At 34.7% G+C, this 27,913-nt stretch overlaps 1 protein-coding gene across 7 annotated transcripts in view; it reads left to right on the top strand.

The window, feature by feature from the left end:
* The window catches only part of RANBP17 (RAN binding protein 17), a 315,477-nt gene that overhangs the window by 52,448 nt on the left and 235,116 nt on the right, over window positions 1–27,913 (top strand). For all 7 annotated transcript variants that reach the window (XR_009353860.1, XM_059174293.1, XM_059174291.1 and 4 more), the window contains 2 exons: window positions 13,235–13,340; window positions 24,249–24,384. Coding sequence is in view for 6 of the 7 variants with exons in the window: in XM_059174293.1 (XP_059030276.1) it covers window positions 13,235–13,340; window positions 24,249–24,384 (242 nt within the window). In the remaining variant the exon portion in view is untranslated. The remainder of the gene's footprint in view (window positions 1–13,234; window positions 13,341–24,248; window positions 24,385–27,913) is intronic.

Here is a 27,913-nt window from a genome sequence, read left to right on the forward strand (position 1 = left end):
TTTTGTGATCTAGAATTTAATGGGTGTGTTAAACAGTAAATCAGACATAGCTAAGGAAAGAATTAGGAAATTGGCAGTTAGGTTTGAAGAAATTTTCAAGAATGTCGAGAAACAAGGAAGTGAGACTATTTAAAAGGAAGTTAAAGGATGGGATGAAATGTCAGGGTATCAGATCAATCCCAGAAAGCAGAATAGAGGAGATGGAACAGAGGCAATAACTGAAGATAATCTATTTGAGAATTTTTTGGAATTAATGGAGGACATGAATCTATTGATATAGCAAGCCCAACATATACCAATTAAAAAAGAGTTAGTCATAGTGTATAGTCCCATCTCCAAAACAGCTTGAGGAATATAAAATAGACTGATAAGCTCACTTCTCAACAGTAGAAATGTAAGCCAGAGGATGGTAGAATAATAATTTTATAAAAAATTGAGCCAAAATAACAGCAATCCTATAATTATATGTAAGCAAAAGTATCTTTCAAGAATAAGGATGAGCAAAAGACATTTTCAGACGAACAAAACCAGAATTTTTCTACTCATAGATCTTTGCTGAGGTTCTTCATTAAAAGTTTCAGTAACAAAATGAAAAGGTAACCTACCCAGTGGGAGAAAATATTTGTAAACATATATATCTGATGAAAGGTTAATATCCAAAATACTTAAGGAACTCATACACCTCAGTGACATCAGGTACATCAAAAGGTGTTCCACATCACTAGTCATCAGGGAAATGGAAATTAAAACCGCAATTAAAGTACCTCATTCCTCTCAAGAATGACTTTTATCTGAAAGACAAGAGGAAGCACTTCCGGTAAAGATGTAGAGAAAAGGGAAGTCTCATTCACTGTTGGTGGGAATGTAAATTAGAATAGCCACTATGGAAAACAGCATGGAAGTTCCTCATAAAATTAAAGATAGAGCTACCATAATATCCAGCAATTGCACCTCTCTGTATTTGTTCAGAGAAAATAAAAAACACTAATTTGAAAAGGTATCTACACCCCCACGTTCATTGCAGCTTTATTTACAATAACCAAGAGCCAAGACATGGGAGCAGTCTAAATGTACACTGATGAATGAATGGAGAAAGAAAGTGTGTGTGTGTGTGTGTTTGTGAAATGGAATATTATTCAGGCATAAAAAACTGAAATCATGCCTTGTCTGACAGCAAAGATGGATCCTTAGGACATTAAGCTAAGTGAAACAAGTCAGAGAAAGACAATACCATATGATCTCATTTATATGTAGAATCTGAAAGTAAAACATAACAAAAAGCTGAATTCATAGATACAGAGAACAGATTGGTGGTTGCCAGAGGAGGGTGGGGGTGGGCAAAGTGGTCAAAAGGTATAAGCTTCCAATTACAAAATAAATTAAGTCATGGGGATGTAATGTACAGCATGGTGACTATAGTAAGAGTTCTGTATTGTATATTTAAAGGTAGCTGAGGTAATAAATCTTGAAATGTCCTTACCATAAAAAAAGTTGTGACTATGTGAGGTGACAAATGTTAACGACTTAATGTGATCATTTCCTAATATATACAAATATCAAATCATTATATTTTACACTTGAAACTAATACAATGTTATATGTGAATTGCATGTCATTTTTTGAACTTTGAGCTAGTATTTGCATATAAATCAAGTCTCAACAAATTTCAGTCACATAGCATCATAGAGTCCACAGTCTTACCAATTTGCAATTAAACTAAAACTAAAGTACAAAAATAATAATAAATGAACCCGTACACTTGAGTATTTTTTAGAACCATACTTAAGGCACATGAGATACCATTTGTACTCCCAGTAGGTGGGAAAAATAAGAAATCTTACAGGAGAATGTAGATCAAAGGGAATTCTTAGACTCTTGTGGTGGGAATATAAAGTAAATCAATTAGAAATGGATTAGAAGTCAATTTGATGTTATTTTGCAAAGTGGAACATTTGAATCCCTGCTGGCCCAGCACTTCCAGTTTTAGGGATGTCCTCTAGGAAATCTGTTCTCCACAAGTGGTGTGGGACTGATTGTTCATAGTCGAGTTGTTCCTAAAGGCACAAGTGAAAACAGCTCAAATGCCCATAAACATGAAAATGGATAAATAGATGATACTGTGGTTATACAATACAGTATTCTATAACAATAAAAATAAATGAAGTAGAGGTATACTTACAATGAATGTCAGAGATACAATAGCTAGTGGAGTAATGTAATTTTCAGGAAAACTGTATGTGGTATGAAACACTTAATAAAGCCCCAAAACAAGTGAGACTAAAAATACGTTGTTTAGGAGTATATGCATAAGTGATAAAATGAAAAAAAATTTTTTTTTCAAGAGAATAGTAAACACCAAATACAGCATCATGGTTACCTCTAGGGTGGCAGGTAAGGGGCTATGTTAGAGGAGGGGTAGCCTTGGATCTTGAGTTGGACTGGGGGTTAAATAGGTGTTTGTTTCATTGCACTTCATATCCATTACACATAGCTTCATATATATCAACCTATTACATTGCAATGTAAAAAGTAAAAAGATTCAGTTATAAAATAATATCTGTTTTCCTACAAAGGAGTATAGCTGTTATGAGATACAAAAATGGAATTAACTTCAATGTAATAATTTACTGATACTAAATTAAAATTAAGTCAGACCTGATTCATGGTTAAATATAAATTCAAGGAGTTTTTATAGTTGGATATACTGTGTAGGTTTTTAAAAAGATTTTATTTATTTATTTGAGGGAGAGTGAGAGAGAGCACAAGAGGGGAGAGGGTCAGGGGGAGAAGCAGACTCCCGTTGAGCTGGGAGCCCAATGTGGAACTCCATCCCGGGACTCCAGGATCATGACCAAAAGCAGTTGCTTTACCAACTGAGCCACCCAGGCACCCACTATGTGGTTTTAATAACATTTTGGTCTCTAATAATGCCCAGTACATAGAAAATTTTTAACATTTTGTTTTTCTTTTTTTGGTCATTGGGAACGAATTTGCCTTTTAGAAATATCTGTGTTCTACTTAAAAATGATTGTTTTAGATTACAAGAAGTGCCTAATGTGGCTCTAGTTTATACCACCATATGTAGCAGTATTCAATTTCTTTTGTGCAGACTAAACACTTCAGTTAGTGTTGAACAAAGAAAATTATATGCTCTCGTTATGTGTGCTTTAATTTAGATGCTTAATGGCTTTTAATGTTACAAAATAAGTTTATTATTATATTATGATCTCATTTGTATTATATTGTCTTGCTCTTCCATATTTGTGGTGATATGGTCATGGTTTACGAAAACAATAATCCCTAAGAAATAGGTCATTAACAGTAGTTAACGATAACTTGTGATCTATGGTAATGACTGATTTCTTTGGGATTATTGCAGTTATAAACCATAATTACAGATTATTACAGCAATAATTATTTTGTTAAAGGAAAAAATGTTCTGTGCTTGAACAGCTGCTTAAACAAGCGCCCTGAACGTTTCAGAATAAATAGAAAAATGGAAAATTATAATGGAAATATAGTATCATTATAAAGATGAGATTCAAAACAAATTTATAGATATGAAACTGATGTATATTTAAATTTCTAAATGTAATTTTGATGTATGGATTTACATGTTCTTTAAACTTTGTGGACAAAATTCTGTAACCATAGTAACATTTATTATTTCAAATGTTGCCAGTCTAAAATTGGTGAGGTTTAGGGAAAGGGTGTTTATGAGAAATACTATTTTCTCATATTATTTTTCATTCCGTTAAATACAAAAGTTATGTTTGATGGTTTAATAATAATGCCTTTACTTTCCAATTTTTATTTCTAACACTAATCCTAATTTATTCAATTAGCGGTTAAGTTTCCAAAGGTTAGGAAATGCCTGCTTGTTGTTTCTTGTGTGATCGAAGTCAGTGCTTTCCAAAACAAGGAGAGTAAATATTCTGTTTTTCCTCCGAATAAACAAACTTCCATTCAGAATATACCATGATTTCAGGAAAAAATTGGTCCCGTGTTTTTTTGCATAGTGTTTTTTGATAGATAAACCTTAATTTTTGAGCTACAGAGCAAAAGGAATTAAACAATAAAAAATTTAAATTTGAGAAGTTCATGTCTTATATTTAGTATCTTTTATCTTTCTATTATTGGACAGTAATACTCATCAACTGCACTGAAAAAATCATTTTTCTCCTTTATCTCTTACTAGGTTCAATCCCTTGGGCATGGGGTCTCTCCCTTCTCACTGTACCTCATACACACACATATTTAGTTAAAGCACTATGGGAGAACATGACATATAGAAAGGCCCATGCTTTTCTAAGTGTATTTTACCTGGAAATTTTTTTCCACTTTATAGTTTTTTGCTTTGTTTTACAAAAGCACTGAAGAAATATATATAACTAATGGTAACTAGCTGTAATTGCAACAAGCCTCTGGTAGAGATGAAAGAACTTAAAAAATTTTTAATACTGTGACTTGATTTTCATGAGCAGCTTTTAAAGTAAAACTTATGGGGTGCCTGGATGGCTCAGTGGGTTAAGCCTCTGCCTTTGGCTCAGGTCATGGTCTCAGGGTCATGGTCTCAGGGTCCTGGGATCGAGCCCCGCATCGGGCTCTCTGCTCTGCGGGAAGTCTGCTTCCCCCTCTCTCTCTGCATGTCTCTCTGCCTGCTTGTGATATCTCTCTCTCTCTCTCTGTTAAACAAATAAATAAAATCTTAAAAAAAACTAATGTGAAACTTACAATGAACATATAAGCGCAACATTGGTATGTTTTGGTTTTTGTAGGTTTATTTGATAGAGAAGAATGAAAAAGAGGATGGTTATTTTATAATAATAGTATTAGTGATAATAGTTAACATTTAGTGAGCACTTGTGGGAAGCATTATTATGAGTACTTTATATGCAGAATACAATGTAGTGCTTGTCACAAGCTTGTGAGCCAGGTGTAATTATCACCCTCTTGTTTATAAATAAGAATAAAAATGAGAAATTAAGTAACTAGCATTGTTAATAGTTGAGACAGAATTTGGACCAACCCTATGCTCTTGCTAGCTAAATTGTACTGCCTCCATTTTTTATAATACTGATAAGTCAACAGAGAAATATGAACGCTACATGCATGGTGAATTCTTTGACTATTTTCAAGTAGGTTTGTTTTTATCAAGAATTGGTAGACAAATGTTTCTGTGTTTACATTAGTGATAAACCCCCCAAATAAGTTTTCTTATTTTAATTCAGGTATTCAAAACATACTCCTTTCATGTGTCACATATACTTGGGTTTATTTGTGGGTGGTTTGGGAATCAAAGGAAGTATAAAAGACCCTAGACATGATCCCAAAGGTAGATGCAATCTCATCTGTGGTCAAAACTTGGGAGACAAAGAGGAAAATTCCAGATTGGGAATTAAAATGTGTTAAATAAACACTTGGGAGAATCTTGTATCATAAGATGTTGGATCATCACAGTTTGTCTAGCTAATGGACAGTTGTGCTGCTTGAGTATTCCCTTTCATCCATCTTGAGAGGTAGTGGTATGTATCTCCTAAGGGTATGAGAATGGGCTCTTGGAACTCCATTGCCTGTATTGGAATCATAGTCCTACAGTTTTTAATAGGAACATTTAATGAATGTGACATTAAATGAATGTAAATATAGTTAATAGATACAGTGGTTAGAATAGTAGCTAAGTGCATAGAAAACATCATAAAAATGTTTGCTGTTATTTTTAGTAATAGTCAAGCTTGCTTTAATAACCAGTACCTAAATATCTAAATTGATAAAACATATAAAAAAGGTTATTATTTTAAAAGGTTACTATTTATATTTAAATATTTTTCATCTTCAAAAAATTTTCAGTATGACATTTTTAAAATAATGATTCCCATTGGCCAGGTAGATTATTACACTGCTTTCACCAAAAACTGTACTTGTGGTGTTTCAGATTCACATCCATTACTCAAAATGTGTATGTCCCACGCACAGTTGCGGCATAATCTATTAATAATGACCTCTGTGAGATTCTGAGAGATATAGTCAAATCTTCTTATTTAGTATTTGCATTCTATAAAGTTGCAGTGAACACTGAATTAGCAAATATTAAGCTATTGTTTCTAGGGTGAGTACACGTTAGGTTCCTGCAGACCCTGGTCACAACATTTTCATTGACTGGTAAATAGATAGCCTTATTTTATATGTGTTTCTGTTTCAAGACACCTTGTTTACTGTATATTATTGCTTCATTAACATTGAACTCATAGTCCACGTCCGTAATATTCATGTTAAGACGAAGCTTATCTAACAAATGTATTTTCTCTGTGAGGTACATATCATATAGGAACGTATATGTTTTTTACATATAGGAACATTATGCAGCACTTTACTGATCTTGGGGAATATTTTAAATAGTAAAATCACCAACAGAAAGCACAAAAGTAGAAAAAAATTAGAGCATCAAAAAGGCCATGGAAGAATACTTCTTTATAGTTTGAAAGATGAAACAAGGAAGGAGAATGTTGCTTTATACTACTTATGCTTGGCAAGTGCACACTGGGCTACTCAGATTATTTTGCTGTTGTGCATCTACACATGAATGGTCACAAGTATTTCTAGAGTTACAAATAAATTTTACCAAATAGACGAATTTTCAGTAGGAGAATCTACAAATAATGAGGATAGACTTCATCATATCTTGTGTTGAGTATGCTTTGAGAAGAAATTGGTTTTTTTAAGCAATAAATATATAATTACCATTAACATTGATTTTTAGTAATGATTCTACATTTTAATGTATAAAGTCATAAAATGTTAACCTTTTTTTGGCCTATTTCATGCGATCTATTTTTTGTTTGTTCAGAGATTTTATTTATTTATTTATTTGACAGAGAGGGAGAGTGCAAGAGAGGAAATACAAGCAGGGGGAGTAGGAGAGAGAGAAGCAGGCTTCCTTCTGAGCAGGGAGCCTGATGCAGGGCTCGATCCCAGGACCCTGAGATCATGACCCAAGCTGAAGGCAGACGCTTAATGATTGAGCCACCCTGGCGCCCCTCATGCTATCTTTCCTATGTAATGATTTCTTAGTCCAGTAACCCATGTCTTTGGATAACTTACTATGTTCCAGGCACCGCTTTAGGCTCTGGAGATGCATTAGACAACCAAACAGAAAAATAACAGTTACTATGCAGTTGATAGTCTATTGGAATAGAAGGTAACACAGCAAGATAAATAAGTAAAATATATATTATATTATAAAGTGATAGTACTAAAATAAAGAAGGGAAGGGGGATATGAAATGTTGGCAGATTATGTTCTCATAATCTCTTACCAAAACTTAGTAGCTTATCAAATAACAATCATTTTATTATTATCTCTTCATGTTCTCTGGGATTCACAAGTCTCAGCTGGATGATTCTCGTTTGGGATCTTCCCTGCATTGTAATCAGATGACACCTGGCACTGACGTCACCTGAATGATTATTTACTCAAGCCTGGTATCTGGGCTGGAATGTTTGATGGGTGGGCTCTCGGTGGGCATTTCTCTGCATCGCTAGCTTGGACCTCCTAATAGTATGATAGTCTCAGGGTATTTGGTCTTAAATGGTGATTGGCTTCCCCAGAGTGAACATTTCCCTAAGAGACTGAAAGAAACTGCCAGTTCTCTTAAAGGCTAAGCCCAGTACTGGAATGATGTCACTTCCACCATATTCTGTTGGTCGGAGCAGTTAAAATCCAGCTCATACTTAGAAAGGTTTGGAAGAATAGACTCCACTTTTTGTTGGCTTGTGCATATGTAGAGGGAAGGAATTAATGGTTATCTGGAAGGCATGCATGCTTCCTACTCTAGGTACTGAAAATTGATAGGATAGCTATAGAAGGCCTTACTGAAAAGGTGAATCCAAAGTGAGACTGGTTAGCATGGTTGTATCTTTCTCAAGTTGTATTAAACTGTGGGGGTATAGGCAAAGACTAGGTGGGGAACTAGATTTGAACAATTAGGGTTGTGTAAGATGAGTATGTCAGAGTAGGAGGAATTGAAGGGGTGTGTAAGGCAGAGAGGATTGAGCAAAGAACTGAAGCTAGCTAAGCAGGATAGAGAAGACATTAAGCTTCTAAGAGAGTGAAGAAATGGCAGGTCCCAAAAAAGTGTTAGTACTAATAAGAGATTAACAAAGTTGCTGGATACGGGATTAATAAAAATCAACAGTATGTTTATATATATCCCAAGTAATCAAAAATGAAGATCAGTTTACTTAAAATAGCATCAAAAAAATAAAGTACTTAGGTATAAGTTTTAAAAAAGAAGCATAAGACTTCTATACTGATGACTGTACACCCTTGTTGGAAGAAATTAGAGGTGTACATGTGGAAAGTCACCAATAGTCATGGATCAAAAGACTTAATATTGGTAAGATGGGAATACTCCCCAAATTGACCTAAAGATTCTGCGCAATCTCTCTTAAAATCCCAGCTGGCTTCTTTGCAGGAATTGGCACGCTGATCCTGAACTTCATGAGGACATCCATAAGACTCAGAATATGCAAAATAAGTGTGAAAAAGAATGAAGTTTAAAGATTCACACTTTCTGATTTCAGAGTTTATTAAAAAGCAACAGTAATAAAAACTGGAATTGGCATGAAGGTAGACATTAGGTCAATAAAATAGAATTGAGAGTCCAGGATATCCTCTAATTTATAATCAGTTGCTTTTTGACAAGTGTGGCAAGACAGTTCAATGGCGAAAGGATAGTGTTTTTGATAAATGGTGCTGACACAATTGGATACCATATGCAAAGAATGAAGTTGAACTACTGTCTCCCACCATACGCAAAATTAAGTCAAGATGAATCATAGACCTAAATGTAAGAGTTAAAACTATGAAGAAACTATGAAAAGTTAAAACTCAGAAGAAAACTTAGGAGTAAATCTTCATGACTTTGGGTTGGCCAATGGTTTCTTACATATGCACCAAAAGCTAAAATGACAAAAGAAAAATTCAAAATTTGGATTATATCAGTTAAAAATCTTAGACTACTTCAAAGGATACTGTCAAGAAAGTAAAAGTACAATCAGAAAATTGGAGGAAATATGTGCAAATTATATATCTGATAAGGGACTTGGATCTACAATGCATAAAGAACTCTCATAGCTCACTAGTTAAAAAAAAAAAAAAAAAGTTCAATTAAAAAATGAGCAGAGGAGGGTACCTGGTTGGATCAGTTGGTTAAGCAACTGCCTTTGGCTCAGGTCATGATCCTGGAGTCCCCAGATCAAGTCCCACATCAGGCTCCCAGCTCCATAGGGAGTCTGCTTCTCCCTCTGATCTCCCCTCTCATGCTCTCTCTCACTGTCTCTATCTCAAATAAATAAATAAAATCTTAAAAAAAAAAATGAGCAGAGGAAGGGTGCCTGGCTGGCTCAGCTAAGTATCCAGCTCTTCGTTTTGGCTCAGGTCCCAATCTCAGGGTTGTTTTATTGATCGCCACATTGGGCTGCACACTCAGTGCAGGGTCTGCTTGAGATTCTTTCTCCCTTCTCCCTCCCGCTCAGCCTGTGTCCTTGCTTATGCACTCTCTCTCTCATATAAATAAATAAAATCTTAAAATGAGCAAAGGATTTGAATAGGCCTTTCTCCAAAGAAGATATGTAAGTGGCCAGTAAGCATATGTGAGGATGGTCAACACCATTAGTCATCAGGGAGGGACATGTCATAATTGTAAGATACCACTTTATATTCACTAGGGTGGGTGTAATAAAAAAGACAGATAATAAAAATGCTGACAAGGATTTGGACCTTCATTTATTGCTGGTGGGAATGAGAAGTGGTATAGCTGCTTTGGAAAGTTTGGAAAGTTTGGCCATTCCTTAAAATGTTTTAAAAATCTAGCTATCACATGACCCAGTGATTCCAATTCTAGATATATCCAAGAGAAATTAAAACATATCCACATAAAAACAGCACAGGTATTCATAACAGTATTGTTCTGGTTAATTAATATACAGTATATTAGTTTCAGGTGTACAATATATTGGTTGAACAGTTCCCTATATAGCACCTGGTGCTCATCACAAGTGCACTTCTTAATCCCCATTGCCTATTTAACTCTTTCCCCCACCCACCACCCCTTTGGTAACCATCAGTTTGTTCTCTATACCTAAGAGTCTGTTTCTTGATTTGCCTCTCCTTTCCTCCCCCCTTTGCTTATTTGTTTCTTAAATTCCACATATGAGTGAAATCATGGTACTTGTCTGACTTATTTCATTTAGCATTCATCTAGCTCCATCCATGTCATTGCAAATGGCAAGATTTCATTCTTTTTTATGGCTGAGTAATATTCCATCATATCTATCTATCTATACACACACACATATATATATTCAGATAGATACCTATCTTATCTGAATACCATGTCTTCTTATCTATTCATCAGTAAGTAGATACCTGGGCTGTTTCTGTAAGTAGCAGCATTATTTTTAAAGCCAAAATGTAGAAACAATCCAAATGCCCATTGCTGATGAATAGATAAATAAAATGTGGTATGTCCAACAGTGGAATATTTTTTAGTATAGTTGACACACAGTGTTCCATTAGTTTCAGGTATATAGCATAGTCATTCAACTTCTCTATACCTTATGGTATCCTCATAAGTATAGTTACCATCTGTCACTGTACAATACTATTATAGGTCATTGACTATAATCCCTGTACTGTCCCTTTTATTCCCATTCGTACCATATTCATAGCATAACTGGAAGCTTGTATTTCCCTCTCCCCTTCACTCATTTTGCCCATTCCCCCAACCCCTTCCCCTCTGGCAACCATCGGTTCAATGGAATGTTGTTGTTTTGTTTTTTGCTATAAGAAATGGAAGTGCCAGTATAAACCACAACAGGGATATCTTTAAACACATTATGCTAAGTGAAAGAAGACAGTTACAAAGATACATGTTAAATGATTTTATTCAGATGAAATGTCCAGAATGGGAAAAATCTGAAGAGACATGAGGTAGATTAATAGTTGCTTAGGGCTAGGGATGGGGTTAAGGGGTATGGGGTGGAATTTCTTTGGGGATAGATTGAAATGTTCTAAAATTAGGTCTTGGTGGTGGTTGTACAGTCCTGTGGATTTATTTAAAAAACATTGAGTCGTATACTGTAAGTGTGTGGATTGTATGGCAAGTGAATTATATTTCAGTAAAATTGTTAAAAAAAGAAAGTGATTGGTTCATGTGTTGGAGAGTCCCAGTAGAACAAAGGATTGTTGAAGTTGGCAGATTCATCTTTGTACATATTGAAATTACTGCTGATTATGATAGAAATACTATTGGAAAGGGTGATGGCAAGCCTGGAACTAACATCTTCAGAAAATAAGGGAAAATAACCCGAAGGAGAATAGATTATTGCAACAGGAAAAGTAGTATAATTTGATGACATAATGTAAAGCTGAGTGCTTTTATGATGGAGAGGGAGTATGTTTTAGAAGTGGAAATAAGGAACATCAAAAAGACCTACCTCCATGTTGGAAGCCTGAGATAAAGAGGTGTGGAAGAGAAATCCCTTGAGAGGACCTACAGAGGAAGTAGGGTCATCAGGGGATAGTGTATGTTCTTAATAGACTTTTATATTAATCACAAAACAATTTTGAGATATATAGGTAAATTTCTTAACACCTTCAGTTTTCTACATTGGGCTTTTTGTTCTGTTACTTTTCTTTTTATAATTATATGGATCTTGAAGCATGAGTTTGTTTTATGAATTCTATTATTACTCGATCAAATTAGTGTTTTTGTTCTCCTATTGAATCTGTTTCACATTGTTAATGTCCAAGATTGCATAGTTGGTCTGTTCTGATTTATTCATTTGTTTTATGATAGAATAGGGGATATGGATACTTGCCAAGTTGTGTTTCTAACTTATAGGAAGTTTGTTACCTCAATAGGCTGATGCCTCTCTAAAAGTCAGAGGGAGTTGATAAGTTGTAATGATTGCTAGTATTCACAGGAATATAGGAAGAATGTGGTCTTTTTCTGGAGGTATTTGTCTAAGTCTTACAAGTCTTCCAAGAAGCACGGACAGCCTCTTTTATGACTGTTCCAATCAATACCTTGTGAAAAATACTTTAGTTCACTTGAGAAGTTTTCTCAATACAGAAATGTAATTGATTTTGGTATTACAAAATAAGCTGGTCATCTTTGAAAAATCAGTCTCTAAGAATAGCACAAAATTTCTTTTTAACAAGATAATTGGTATGTTAATTATTCATAAAGGTCTCAAAAATTTTGGAGAATCTGATACATAGATCAATGAGTCTAGAGATGTAAAATAACATGTTTAAACAGAAATCACTCAGTAAATAACTCCATTTCTGAGCCACTCACTTTTTGCTGCCCCAAAAATAAAATTTTTGAAAACTGTACATTCCATGTGTACCACTATTGTAAAGTTATTTAATCCCTTGCTAATATTGTCTGTAAAGTTGATTTGGTCATCAGACTATGTTATTTGAATGGTGATGGTCTTGGATTTTAAGAAGTTATGCATAAAATACAAAGGCAATAAATTTATTACCATCTATTATGATTTAAGTGGAAATAATATTAAAAGTGATCAGACTGGTGTGATCATGACACTGACTATTCAGAAAAGATGCTGCTCATTGTATCATATTAGTACTCAACCAATTAAGGCCTGGATCTAGACATTACGTTTGGTGTTTTGTTACCAAATTTAATTTTAATCTGAAGTCTTCACAGTAGATCTTATTTTCTCTATTTTTCAAATGAAAACTCTAAGATGTAAAGAGGTAAGTCACTTAGGCAAGATCATGTAATATGTTGTTTGAGCTAGGATTTGAATAGTTTTTTTCTGGCTCTAAAGTCTGTCATTTTTTTTTTTTTTCTTAAAGATTTACAAGACAGAGATCATAAATAGGCAGAGAGGCAGGCAGAGAGATAGGAGGAAGCAGGCTCCATGCTGAGTAGAGAGCCCGAAGTGGGGCTCAATCCCAGGATCTGGGATCACGACCTGAGTGAAGGCAGAGGCTTTAACTCACTGAGCCACCTAGGCATCCCTGTCATTTTTACGTTTAAACTGCCTTCCTAACATCCACTCTCTTTCAGGGGCTGAGTTCACAGTTTACCACTTGTTTGGAAGAATAGGTCGTTTTTGCCAATTTTAGAATTTTCTGCAAAATAAGCATTGTTTCTATTAATACTTCCTAAACATTTTTTTTTCTTGTTCTATATTAGGACGTCTTGCATGGTTGGTGTACTTAGTTGGGACAGTTGTTGGAGGGAGGTTAACATATACCAGTACAGATGAACATGATGCTATGGATGGAGAATTATCCTGCCGGTAAGTAATGGCCATAAAATTTATAGAAATTTACATAGTGAAGAAATGTAGTTATCAAACTGATGTTATGAGCTAAAACATTTTCTACCTGGCCTTTTGAAGAAAGTATTATTTTTTTCTTATTGGTGAGAAAACCAAGGTTAGAGGTTAACTGATTTGTAGAAGTCAAATCTCTGGTAAGTGTTGTAGTCAAATATATTTTAAACTTGTATTCAAATAGTGTGATGAAGATTTAAGTTGCTTTTTATTTCTTAGGACCTGATAAAGCAGGCAGAATTGCTTTGTATTGGGTGGTGGCAAAATTAGGGTGACATACATCTGGTCAAAAAGCAGTGGATAGCCAGTTACCCAATACAAGCTTTGTTGATGATTGTTGGCTAGAATTTTTACCTCATGACCATAGTCTTAGTAAGAAGCAATGAATTACTTGCCTTAACACTGAGGAAAATTCCTACCTATGAATAATACATGTGAGTTGGTTTTCTTAATATTTTAATTTATTTGTAATATCATTTTTCTTTATAAGAAGGTAATACATGTTTTAATTGAACACTTAACTATTTGAAATAAAAAGAAAAGTTCATATATTATTTTGGAGATAACTATTTCTGTCATTTTGCTTAATACCTTCATGTCTTTAATTAATGCTTGAAGGTGTATGTACATTATATGTGTCTTTTTCAACATTTTTTGAACAAAAATTATATTCAACTATATTACTGTTTTGTAAACTAAAATGGAGATAATAATGCCTAATTCATTTTGGGCTATTATAAGGGTTAAATAAATTAATATTTTTAAGATGCTTAGAACAATGCCTGGCAAATAATAAGCACTATATTACCAAATACCGCCGCCCCCAAACACTTCTTTTTTTTAAAAAATCAAGCATAATATTGTGAACATTATACCTAGACATTAAATATTCTAAGCTGTACTATAATTTAAATATATCCCAGTTTTTGGAATTTCGGGTTGTTTCTCAATTTTTCTATATTGTAAACTGCTTTGAGGTGAATATTCTTTTAGTTATATCTTTATATAGGTCAAAATAATTTCATTAGAGTTAATTCCTAAAGGCTACATAGTTGGTTGAATGGTCTGCAGCATTTTAAAGAGTTTTTTAGTACTTATTACCAAAAGACCTTCTGGAAGAGTTGTACCAGTTTATTTTCTGAACTCAAAGGCTCTGAGACCGTTTTTTTTCTGCAGTTGAAGCTAGAAGCTAGCTGAAGCTAGATAATAGAATTCTTTTCCCTGCCAGTTTATAGATAACAAATGTCTTGTTTTGATTTCTGTTGCTTTGGTTACAAGTGGTTTCAAACATTCTTTTCCATCCCTATTCTTCGCAATCGTATTTTCTTTTTGTGGTTTTTAAACATATGTAGATTGTATCATTTAGCTGCTTTTGTTTTGTGATTATCTTTCCTCATTTATCTATAAGATCTCAGTGTATTTTCAAAGATCTTAATATTTAGTATTCATTTTGAAAATGTCTTCTCCATGTTTTTAGTTTGTTTCAGAAATTTCTCTTGTCACAGACCTGTACCCCTAGGGCTAATAATACATTATATTAATTAAAAAAAATAAAAAATTAAAAAAAGAAATTTCTCTTGTAATGGATTTAAATATTTATATATTGAGATCTGTGAATTTTTCCCCTCATATTTTCCCCTTTCTTCAGACTTAGAAGGTTGTTCCACACCCAGATACTAAAAATTTTCACCTACATTTTCTCCTAGTTGTTTTATGGTTTCAGCTTTTTATACTTAATTTTTAGTACTTGACATTTGTTTTATATACTTTTCCCGAAGTTCTCATAGTATTAACCAATTAATGCGAGCCCTACCCTTTACAGACTTGAAATGCTACTTTTATCTTTACACAAAATTCTTAGGTCTTTTTTAAGCCTTTCATTCTTTTCCATTCATCTTAGAAGTCTGTTTTCCTCCTTGTAGAATAGAATATAATGGAAATAATTCATTGCTCCTTATTGAGGCTATGGTCATGAAGTGAAAAACCTGTCCATGATCAAAAACAAAGCTTGTATTGGGTAACTGACTATCCATTGCTCTTTTTTTTTTTTTTTAAAGATTTTATTTTTTTGAGAGAGAGAGAGAGATACAGAGTGAGAGAGAGCATGAGAGGGGTGGTCAGAGGGAGAAGCAGACTCCCCATGGAGCTGGGAGCCTGATGCGGGACTCGATCCCAGGACTCCGGGATCATGACCTGAGCCAAAGGCAGTCGCTTAACCAACTGAGCAACCCAGCTGCCCTCCATTGCTTTTGACCACATGTATGCCACCCAAATTTTGCCACCACCCAATATACACCACTATCACCCTACCAAGGTCCTTAAAATTATTAGACCTAGTTCTGGCATTTTCCTTCCTTACTATTTCTAAATATATCCCTGAGTATTTAATAAATTTGTTACCATTCTGAATAGAAATTTTTCTCTTCATTCCATACTCTTTTTAACCTTTAAACTAGCACTTGCTTTAGTGAAACTTGAGTCTGAATGGAACATAAATATTTTTAGCTTTCCTAAGATTTATTTCTAATATCAAATAACTTTAAAATATGAAGAGGGTATTAGCATGTTTTGGTTAATTTTAAACAGTGAATAATTTGCTTCTGTGCCATCTTTTAATATTACATAATTAGTAAAGTGAAAAGTAAGTATACTTTTTGCTGTAATTAGTTTGATTTTTAAGTTTTCATCATCAAGTAGAGAAATACCCACTGGCATTATTTTCCTGAGAAATATATAACAGGAAATAAACAAAAGCAGGTGTATATTTGCTAAGAAAATAAACAAAAGCAGGTGTATATTTGCCAAGTTCAAAATTTTAATTTTTTCTTGAAGCAACAAACACATTTAACTTTAAATAAGATTTGATTTGTGTTTTAGCCATTGCCTAGAAAAACAAAGTGTTAGGTGAATTCTGTGGTCTAAGGCTTTATTGACGGGGAGAATGGGGCATTTTCAAGGAAGGAACAGGAAGAGTAAGAGAGTAAGAGAAGACAAATATAGTCCGTGCTCTCAACTCACATATTTCATTTTTGCAAATTGTGTACTTGCTAGAATTTATTTACTCATGGTGCTACTGCAGTCATTTTTGGATATGTGCTTGGTGATGAAAAATTTGAGTTGCCTGAAACCCACTTTCCTGGGTGAGGCTGAACGGATGCTGTCTGTACCTTCTTGTTTCAAACTCTCATGCTGTAAATAAGTGTCCTTTTTGTTGTCTGTTTAATGCCCTTTATCTCACATTTTTGTGCTTTTTATTGGTGGTTTTGCTTTTTACACTGGTCCCTGATACAGTTCTATAGAGTTCCTAGGCACAAAAAAAACAAAACAAAACTGTGAAGTACCTTACAGAGAAAATATATATGTTAGGTAAGCCTTGTTCAGGCACAAATTATTGTGTTGTTGGCCAAGAGTTCAGTGTTAGTGAATCAACAATATATTAAGTAAGATGTCTTTAAAGAGAAACACACATAAAGTTATGTGTTGATTGACTGATGAAAACATTGTAGCCAGAGTTCCACAGGCACCATAACCCTGTGTCTCCTCTGGGAATGCAGTGGCTCAGTATTCATTAACTCACTTTGCTTAATGTCTTTAATAGAATATAACCACCATGAATAATGAGAATCAAGTATATAAGGTAGTATATTACACACCTGGTTGCTCATTATTATAGGAGTTTTCCCTAGAGGCCACATGGAACCACTGTGCTTGAAAACAGCCCATGGTGGTAGCAGGAAGACAGGGGACTAGGGGCAAGCCATTTTTCTGTTTGCTTATTTCTGTGTCCCGTTTCTTATTCGTTTCCTTATTTCTGTGTTCCATTTCATATTAAAGTCTACTCCTGGGGTGTTTTAACTTTTTCATACTTCATAACTGCATTGCCTGGCCTCTTTGAGGTGCCATTGGGGAAGCTAGAGCTTCTGTTGGTCCTACTGAATTGGGAGGTAGGGCTGGAGCTGTCATAGACCTCTCTTCTCCCCTGGGTGAGGATTTACAACTGCAGAAGTATGTACATTTTTACTGGAGCTACAAGGCAAGTAGTTGAGGCCAGGGGTGGGATGAGAGGTAGTGAATAGGTTGGTGGGTATGTAAACAGGAGTAAGCAGATTCAACGTGGGGCATAGAAAAAACATAAATATGTGTTTTAAAATACTGAGATTTTAGATTGAATAAGAATGATTTTATTTATTTATTTGACAGATTTTATTTATTTATCTGACAGACAGAGATCATAGGTAGGCAGAGAGGCAGGCAGAAGGAAAGAGGAGGAAGCAGGCTCCCTGCTGAGCAGAGTTCCCGATGTGGGGCTCCATCCCAGGACCCTGGGATCATGACCTGAGGTGAAGGCAGAGGCTTTAACCCACTGAGCCACCCAGGCGCCCCAATAAGAATGATGTTTTATGTAGAATTTTAAAATATCAATTTCCTATGAAGAAGTTCCAAGTAACTGAATACTGTTGCCTTCTATGTGTTGTTATATGATACCTTTCTAACTCCTGGGAGAGCGCTACCAATTGGAAGATCGTGAAGCTTCTGCCAAAAACCTGCATGCTATTTTATCAAGAAAAGGTTAATATTCATAAAAGCTCCCTATATTGTGATCATTTTAATTAAAACATGTTACTTTAAAATATTTAAATATGCTTCTTTAACTTAGCAAATTGTGCTCAGACCATGCAATTCCAATTAAGTAAAGATAATTTTATAGTCCTTCCGGTTTCATTCATCATTACTAGAATGTAAACCTCTTGAGAATTTACCCAGAGATTTTGTTTTATTCATCCTGTATCCTCTCAGTTTGCTCGTGCCAGTAGAGCGGCTGCTTCTGTTAGAGGCTTATTTCTCTCAGTTATGCCATCTCTCCTTGTTTCTCTGACCTGTTCATCTCCCCGTTATCCTTGCAGCATTCATTGAAACCTTTGGCAGCTAGCTCAGAGTTTTGCTCTCTTCCCCAGACTCTGCTTTCCTGTGGATGACTTCAGTTTCTTTCCCATGAAATCATGTTATTCTATTTTTCTCTATCCATAAGTTTCCAGTGGTTTCCTGTCACATTTGAAACAAGTGCCAGGGTCGTTGTCATGGCTCAGAGCCAGCGTCGTTGTCATGGCTCAGAGCTCCCTGCGCGTCCTGTGCTACCTGACTTCATTTCCTACCCCTTCTCATACAGCTCAACCACACTGGCCTCCTTGCTCTTCTTTGAGCGTTACCAAGTATGTTCTCACTTTAGGACCTCTGCACTTCTGCTAGGAATGCTTTCCTCTAGATATTTATACAGAACTCCTTCACTTCAGTCAGGGGTGTACCCAGCTGTCTCTTCCTGCCCTGACTTCCCAATCCAAAATAACATCCTTTTCCCAGTTTATTTTTTCATAATACTTATTACCTCTTGATGTTAATTTGTTCATTCCAGTAGAGTAAGGGAAGGAATAAGTTTTATCTGCTTTGTTCACTGCTGTATTTTTATCTCATTTGCCTGACAAAACCTTAACCTTAAAGGAATTCAGAGTTTTCTCTGATTTGCTGAGTGATAATAAAAGAAATTGTACACCACTGTATATAGGTACCATTTGTCAATGAAGATACCATTTTTTACCCCAGCTGAGCCTTCAGCATTGCTCAGTGATTGTCTGTTGTTTTAGTAATTCTTGTCTTCTGAATTCCAAATTATGTTGAACTGTTTCACTTGCAAGTTGTGTTCCACCTGTGTCTTCAGTTCAGTGGCTAAAATTAAACTCCTCTCTTCCCTTTCCTCCCAGTCCTGACTCTCTTCTCTGTCTCGTCACCATCCACTCAGTTGTCTAAGCCTGCATCCCAGGAGTTATCCTTATCTTTTCCTTTTTCCTCTCTCTAACATCCGTGTAGCCTTCATTTCCAAATCCTCTCATTTCCACCTTCTAGTTAGGCCAGGTAGTCCAGTTGTTTCTGTCTCCCCTGCCATTTTAGCTCTTACCGTCTTTCACTTGGGTTCATGCTACGGTTTTATATGGATGCCTTGCTTCCTTCCTGGCTTTCTGAAGTACAGATCTCATTATGTCAGTGCTTTGCTCACACTCTGCAATGCTTTCCATTGCTATTGGGTTTAAAATCAACGTGGCTCATCGGGTTCTTCATGATCTGGCTCCCGCATGTCTCATTAGCCTCATTTTCTGATGTTGGTTGTTTTATAGCCACATTTCACTTTTTTCAGCTCTTAAATGAGCCATGCATTTTCTTCCCTTTTTTACACAGGCTTTCCCCTTTCTCTGGACACACTCTTTATTTGTCCTGTTCTATCCTAGAATATTATGAATTCTTTACTGATTTCTTTGTTTATTATAGCACTTGTCATTCTTTATTTTAATTGCTTGTTTTATTTTATGTCTTTTGCTGTACAGACTCTAGCTATCTGGAGGACTAGGAATGTCTATATTTTGTTCACTGTTATACTCTGGACTTGCAATGCACACCTGCCATTAGTAGGCCTTCAGATATTCGTTGACTGAATGAATACTTATTTATTTGGATAGGTAGGGGAGTATAAACAACCGAGTACCCAAAATTCACTTCTTTGAATTTGAAATGGTGTGCTTATATTGGACCAAAATGATTTAATGTTATATTTGTCTTTTTTATTCCCTCCGTGCTCTTTACCAAAAATAATTTAACATAAAGAGAAAAATAAATGTAGGGCAATGAATGGTAGCTGAAAGTGAATATATAATATATGCAATACAAGCTCTGGCCTTAATTACTTTTCAGGGTGGCCGCAAATCTTTGACGGGCACCATGGCAGAGACTACTAGCTGCAGTGTCTCTTCTTCCCTTCTTCTGAAGTAGTAGAGTACCTCATTATTTTGCCAGGCATGTGGCCACCTGAATAAAGTCTGGATTTACTAGACTCTCTTGCAGCTAGGTGTGGTTAAGTGATTGTATTCTAGGCAGACAAATGTGAACAGATGTGCTATATGCAAGACGAGTGGACATAATGGGTGGAGCTGAAGTAGCCATTGTCCACCAGAGAGTGATTGTTTGAATGGAGGCAAGTTAACAACAAGACAAAAGGCACCCTAGTCTCTGATTCAGTGGGAAGCACTAGCTTGTCCAGGAGCACTGTCTTGGATATTTGCCCGAGAAAGAAATAAATATCCATATTGTTTAAGCCATGATTACTTGGATGTTAGACTTTGGCAACTGAACTTCCTGTGCAACTACCAAAAGATCTTTGACAAATGCATACTGTACCCTGCTGGGAATTCTTTCCTGCTTTCCTGCTGGGATGGCATTTCCTCTTAGGCAAATGCAAATCACCAGCTCAACTTGAGTTGTAAAGGCATCCCAACAAAGTGTCTTCTGGTTTCACATCTTCCTATGATTTTGGAATGTATGCTATAAAAAAGGAAAAAAAAATTAAAGGAGCGAGTACGTAGAATCCACAAAGTGCGAGAGTAGGAAAAGGAAAGTCCAACTCCGTGAATAATTAGAAAAAAAAAAAAGATATACCTGTTCAAGTCATGTGAAAAATCACCTGGATCTAGGCATAGTTTGATGCGTATATCTATTTATTTAACTAAAAATTACTCCAGCAATCTGCTAATTCAGAAATATCCAGACTAAAAGTCAGCTTTGTCACTCCTCTCAAAATTACAGAACAGACATATCTTCTTAGGGGAAAACAAAAAACAAAAAACAAAAACATCCCAGCAACTTGGCTACAGTAATCTAATTCTTAAATTTGTTCATCAGTCAATTTCCCTTCATAAATTTTAATGTATTAAGGATACGTGGCAAATGAATGTTACTTTTAAATAATATAAATATAGGAAATCATAGCCATAAAATGGTTTTCAACATGTTATTTCATAATACTTTGGCAACAGATCCCAACCTTTTTTTCTTTTTTTTCTCCATTATTAAAGATTATTTATTTATTTGAGAGAGAGAGAGTGCAAGGAGGAGCAGAGGAGGAAGGAGAGGGATAAGTAGATCTCCCTCTGAGTGCACAGCCTGACTCAGGGCTCAATCCCAAGATTGGACCTGAGCCAAAACCAAGAGTTAGATGCTTAATTGACTCAGCCACCCAGGCGCCCCATAAGTCCCAACTTTTTTAAGAGAAGTTTATATGTTATAACCTAGACAATCTGTAGAATTCTTTGGAAGTAGGGAAGAGGGCAATAGTTGTATTTCCTTGAAATATGAACTTACATTCAAAATGAGATGCTCAGAGTTTGAGATAGTCTTTAATTTACATCCATTAAAAATAATGTTTTGGAAAAATACTAAATAATTTGAAAAACATTGATCAAGGTATATTTATTGAGACTGATCACTGGAATACAATGTAAGGTCTGCTAAAGGAATATGAATACATAAATGAACTGAGGGTATATGATAAGGGATATAGTTGAAATGGTGAGCAAAAGATAGATTATATAAGAAGGAAATGACGTTGAAGCACCTGGCTAAAATGGGGAAAATGGTAAAAAATGTTGATCCGTATCTCACAAAATGTGTACAAGATAAGCTCAAATATGTGAGGGAGGTAAATGTAAAAACAAAACAAAACAAACCCCCTCAGATTTAGTGAAGACCTTGTTAGTATGCAAAATCCATTTAAAAAATTGATGAAGGGACGCCTGGGTGGCTCAGTCAGTTGAGCATCTGCCTGCCTTCTGCTCAGGTCATGATCTCAGAGTCCTGGGATCAAGTCCTACATTGGCCTCCTTGCTCTGTGGGGAGCCTGCTTCTCCCTCTGTCTGCTCTACCTGTTGCTCCCCCTGTTTGTGCTCTCTCTTTTTGACAAATAAATAAATTAAATTTTCAAAAATTAAATAAGTAAAAATTTGTTGAAAGGAGTATGGGTGGCTCAGTTGGTTAAGTGTTGAACTCTTGGTTTTGATTAAGGTCATGATCTCATAGGGGGTGGCTTCGAGCCCCAAGTCTGGCTTTGTACTTAGTGTGGAGTCTGCTTGAAGATATTTTCCCTCTGCCAGCCCCCCCAACTCATGCATTCTCTCTAAATAAATAAATAAATCTTTAAAAAAATGAATGAAAATTTCGTATAGCAAAAACTTCTCCACAGCATTAAAAACACCATAATCAGGGGCGCCTGGGTAGCACAGTGGATTAAGCCTCTGCCTTTGGCTCAGGTCATGATCTCAGGGTCCTGGGATCCAGCCCCACATCAACCTCTCTGCTCAGCGAGGAGCCTGCTTCCTCCTCTCTGCCTGTCTCTCTGCCTACTTGTGATCTCTCTGTTGAATAAATAAATAAAATCTTTAAAAAAATCAACAACATCATAATCAAAGTCAAGAGACAACACTGAGAAAAAATTTTATAGCTGAATCAAAGACAAAGAACTCAGTTTTCTAATATATAAAGAATTCATAGAAATCAAAAATAAAGTGACAGCCCAGTAGGAAGAATTGGCAAAGAATATGGACAAATAGGTCACAAGCAAGGACATACACATGGCTTAAAAACATAGAAAAATTTTAACCTCACATACGTGAGAGAAATATAAAATAAAATTACACTGAGATGCCATTTTTCAGATTTCAGTGCATATTTTAGAGTGTCATGTCATCTGAACTATCTGACTGTATATAGACACTTACAGACTGGAGATAGGAATATAAATTGTTTCAATTTCTATGGAGAACAATTTATTAAAAGGATCAACATTTTAAAAATTTATATTCTTTAAACTAGTAGTTTTACTTTTAGAAGTGTATGTTTTAATATACATGTGTGAAATGATGTATAAACAGTTGCAAGAGAGAATGAGGAAACTCTTGATGTCTGATATTGTAAAGATCTCTAAGATAAATGGAAAAAGCTAGGGTTGGAACCGTAAGAATAATAGTATGTTCCATATGTTTAAAGGAGTTGGGAGGAGAACATACAGTCATATTTGTCTATATATACATTTAACAAAATCTCTGGAAGGACACAGGAGCTATTAATAGCATGTGTATATGTTTCTGTGTGCATACGTGAAAGGAAGCATGCAGGTCAGGACTAGACATAGCTGTCTTTGTGCAGTTAGAAAAAGAAGAAAAAAGTGCTGGTCCTCAGTAACCTCCACTTCTTGGTCCTTGAGAAAGATGATTATTATAAGCTGGTTTTGTTAACGTCAGAGACTTGGCAGCCATCCATTGGAAATTTTTAATGAAAATAGGCAATACAAGGATTTCTTTTTTCAAAAACTCTAGACTAAGCTTTTTATTATATTGAGTTAAATTTTTTCTCTAGGAAATTTGACTTAACCTTCAGTTACTTTGTGATTATCTGGTAATAGTAGTTGTATAATTATATTAAAAATACTTGATTTTATTAAGATCATCTTGTAAATTCTTCCAGGTAAAATTTTTATTATTCATTGATAATATGACCCCACATATATAATTATATAAAAACATTAAGGTTGAATGAAAAGGTAAAACACAAAACTACACATTCAATATCATTTTTCTTGTACTGAAATTTTATATAGATGTAGATATTAATTTATATCTATATATTACATATAATTATAGGTATTTACTTATATATATATGCACAATATATTTATATGTATATGTCATATGCATTTATATCTAAATTTTTAATGAAATAATAGTATGTCCTTGTAGGTTTCTCTCTATGTTCGTGTATGTGTATGTCTTAGGAAAAAGACTAGAAGGAATTAAGGACTTAGACCCAATTGTGTTATCTCTTAGTAGTAGGATTTCAGATGTTTTTTTTTTTCAGATGGTTTTTAAAATATTTTCTTTGTAAGCTTTTGTATTTCCCCACATTTAAGTGATTATATATTACATTACATTGATGATAAATGTTTTAATGTTGTTTCTCGAAGAATTTTTACTGAAGTCTTTTTTTCTCCTTCATGAAAAGAGTTTTTCAGCTTATATCCTTAATGGATACCGGATTGCCTCAGTGTTCTAATGAGAAAATAGAGCTTGCAATTCTGTGGTTCTTGGATCAGTTTCGTAAAACGTACGTTGGCGATCAACTTCAAAGAACCTCAAAGGTAGGTTTTTACTAGAGATTTTTAAAAAAACTCTTACTGAAAATGAAGAAAGATGTTCACATATAATAGCTTTAAGCTGAATGATATATTTAGGCAATTTCTACCTAAGAAATTTAATTGATTAATTGAAATCAATTGATTAATTGGCATTGAAGACAACTTGAGATTAATTTGCTTATTATATGCCTAGATTTATCATTTTCTTTGAAGATTGATTGGCAGAATTAGTGAATGTTTTTTATGTGGGTAGTCATTAAAGAACTACGATTATTTTAAACACTTTAAAAGATTTTGCCTTATATTTATTTCAAAGTATAAAACAAAAGATTTCCTCTTTTAGTAGTTCTGGGCTTTTTTTGGTCACTTATTTATGTGGTTTCTAGTATATTTTTCTCTCATTACTCGGCATTTTTACATGATAACTGATGAGGATCAGGAGAGCTAGACCTGTCTGTGAGAGGCCACAGTTAAATCACCTTAATGTAGAGGACACTCGTAGTATGATGATTGAATGTTTAGCATCAACAAATTTCGATGAATTGATTTTAAGGCATAATGAGGGATTATTGTGGGCTAATTTATGTGAACCCTAACCGGATATTTAGTAGTACTTGTGACACTGAATAAGATCTATGAGGTTTTCTTTTTCTTCTGAAATAGTAATTCTTTCTAAGCCTTCTCTATAAGATCCTAAGGACAATCTTACCTCCTTTGGATTTATAGCTTCTATTAGTAATGTTGAAGGATTTCTTACTTGAAATATTTAGAATAAGCTTTTAATATTGAACTGACCTTCAATACATTTATGCTTTTCCATTCATAATAGTCGTATAACAGTGGGAAAAATTTTTGTTTGGTTTTGTTAATATCATCCTTTCGTTTATTTTGGGTTTATTTTCTTTGCTTTTTAAGAAAGTGATATAGCTTGGTGCTTCCCTTTTTCAAATATATTGTGATATTTTATTGCCATTTCAATAAAACTTTCTTAGAATTTAGTTGCCATTGAATGAGACCATTAGGGAGAAAAAGGAGTAACTAGAAATAATTAGAGTCAGACCAAATTAGAGTCAGACAAAAATTACATGGTATGACATTTATATAGGGTATCTCTTTTAAAATCCAAGTTGTGTTACTTGAAGGTTGAGAATAAATCAAATTATGATAAATTGTTTGATTTTAAATGTACCCAGAGAGTTTGATATTTTGCTTTCACAAAAGTGAAATATATATATATACTCTTTAAACATTAGTAATCCAATATATGTTTGGTCTGGGTCTTAAATCAGAATAGTAAAACATGGAGTAGAAAAGCCTTCATATTAATTGTGTTTAAAGTACTAGGAAAGATATATGTAAAATGACACTAGTTGTTTACATCAATGGGATTTAGGAATTTTTTTCCAGAATTTTGTTGTTACATTAAAAAAATAGAAAAAATATATGTGAGAGTTTTAGATGTCAAGAAACAGGTGACAGAAAAAGACACATTTATATCTTTATAAGGTAATCGGGAAAAAAAGTGAATTATAGAAGGTCGGTTTTTCTTTTTTGAAAGAGCTTACAAATTAGGAAAAAATGAGCGTATCATAGACTGGGGTTGATTCTTCCATTATAACTTAATGTTTTTGGTGTATGCATCTAATGCTGTTTTTTAAAAAAGTGGTAGTCCTACAGTGATTTTATTTCCAAGGCGTTCCTACTGCACAGTCCTAAAGGGAAGTCAGAGCTTTCTGCTTTCCCTTTCTTGGGCTTGTCTGCCAATCTGCCTTTGTAAAGCCTTGAAGAGAGTTTTGGGGGGTCCTTGATATGTGCCCTGGCACTCCTCTAGGAACTCTTCACACTCCTTCTAATCCTTACAGTAATCCTGCAAAGTTGGTATTATTTTGTTTGTTTCTCTTTTTCAAAATTGGGATTATGGTTCCCATTTTACAAATGAAACAAACCATCTGAGACATTTTAAGTTCTCTACTAGTTTTTTGGCAACCAACCAAGGAAGAGCAGATGGAAAATAATTTTTTTTTTTTTTGGTGAGTATATTGTCACATTCCAAACTGTGGCAAAAAAAGGGGAGAGTGTTAGATAACTAGTAGGCAAAAAATACTTAGTGTGCACTTTTCTTTAATCAGTAACTATACTGAACACTCTTAAGCATTATCTCATTTAATTGAACCATATAAAGCATGACTTACAAAGTTCTTCCCAGTCTTTTTTCTATGTATGTCAGCAGTTTCATGTGTCAGTCCTCCATATTTGTACTACATACTTTATGTATACTGAAGTTTTTTCAACTTCAACAGCTTGTGTTCTCTGTCGATTCTGGGCCTTCACAGATGTTTCCTCTGCCTAGAACATTATTTCTTTTAAATCAAACTTCCACCTTCCTGTCTTACTCTGTTGACTTTTACTTTATCTTTCACATCAGATACTCCATCCTTTAGGATGACCTTCTTAAATTCTGGGAGAATTCCTTTTTCTCTGTGTTCTCTAACACCCTATTTTAGCACTATTACACTGCATTGTAATTGTTAGCAAAACATACATTGACTATAATTCGGGTTAGGGCTGTCTCCGCCTTTTTTATTATAACCTCCAAGTGCCTGGCATATTGCTTATATGCTTTCTACTAAATAATGTTTGAATGTATATATTTAGTAGAATTCCATAGAATTTGGGTCTAGATCTTATACATAATACATTCATGTGATAAAGGGTATGTTCTTGAGTTGGAAAATGAGATTAGTGAAATTATTTAGTAAAATTATTTGGCAATTTTAAATAAGGTATACTGCTAAGCATCCTCAAATTTTTAGATATCCATAATAAGTGCTTCAGGAACCCAGGTGGAATCATTGAGGAACCTGGTGATGTATAGAATAGAAACATGTGCTGTAAATGAGAAAGAAGAGTCATAAATAGTAGCTGTAGGCATTTTTGAAGAAATAGTCTGTGTCAAAGATTTCACATAGCACTTGACAGGCATCTAATTTCATCTCACAAAGACCTGTGGGAATAGTTGTTTTTATTAACACTCTGCCCACCCCTTTTTACAGATTTGGAACCTGAAGTTTGAAATGGTTAATTAACGTGTTTAAGTGGTTGAATCTGGGTTTGAACCCAGAACACCTGATAAGAGAGCCTGTGATGCTTATCACTTTGCTGTACTGCCTCCTTTTGGATCTTTCACTGCAATATTGAATAGGCCTTCCAATCTAAATAGGTCTGAATCTCCCAAAACCCATTCCTCCTACTTTCCAATTTTGAGGAAGAATGACTGTGAACCCCAAATTTCCACTTTGTTCTTACTTTTTATATCTGGTCTGTCAGCTAATCTTGCAGATTTTATTTTCTTAGTATCTCTCAATTTGACTCTTTTCTCAGGCCCTCAGTTTTTATCCTCTCTGGTACTGCTTGTCATTTCTCACTGGACCTCAAAAGTTTTCTGACTCTCCTCTTTGTTTCCTTTTTTGCCTTTTCCCCACTTCAGTCCATTTTCCATACTGCCTTGTGGTAGTATGGAAAATGAAGGAAA

The sequence above is a fragment of the Mustela lutreola genome, chromosome 5 (assembly GCF_030435805.1).
Source record: "Mustela lutreola isolate mMusLut2 chromosome 5, mMusLut2.pri, whole genome shotgun sequence".
In the NCBI taxonomy this organism is placed as follows: domain Eukaryota; kingdom Metazoa; phylum Chordata; class Mammalia; order Carnivora; family Mustelidae; genus Mustela; species Mustela lutreola.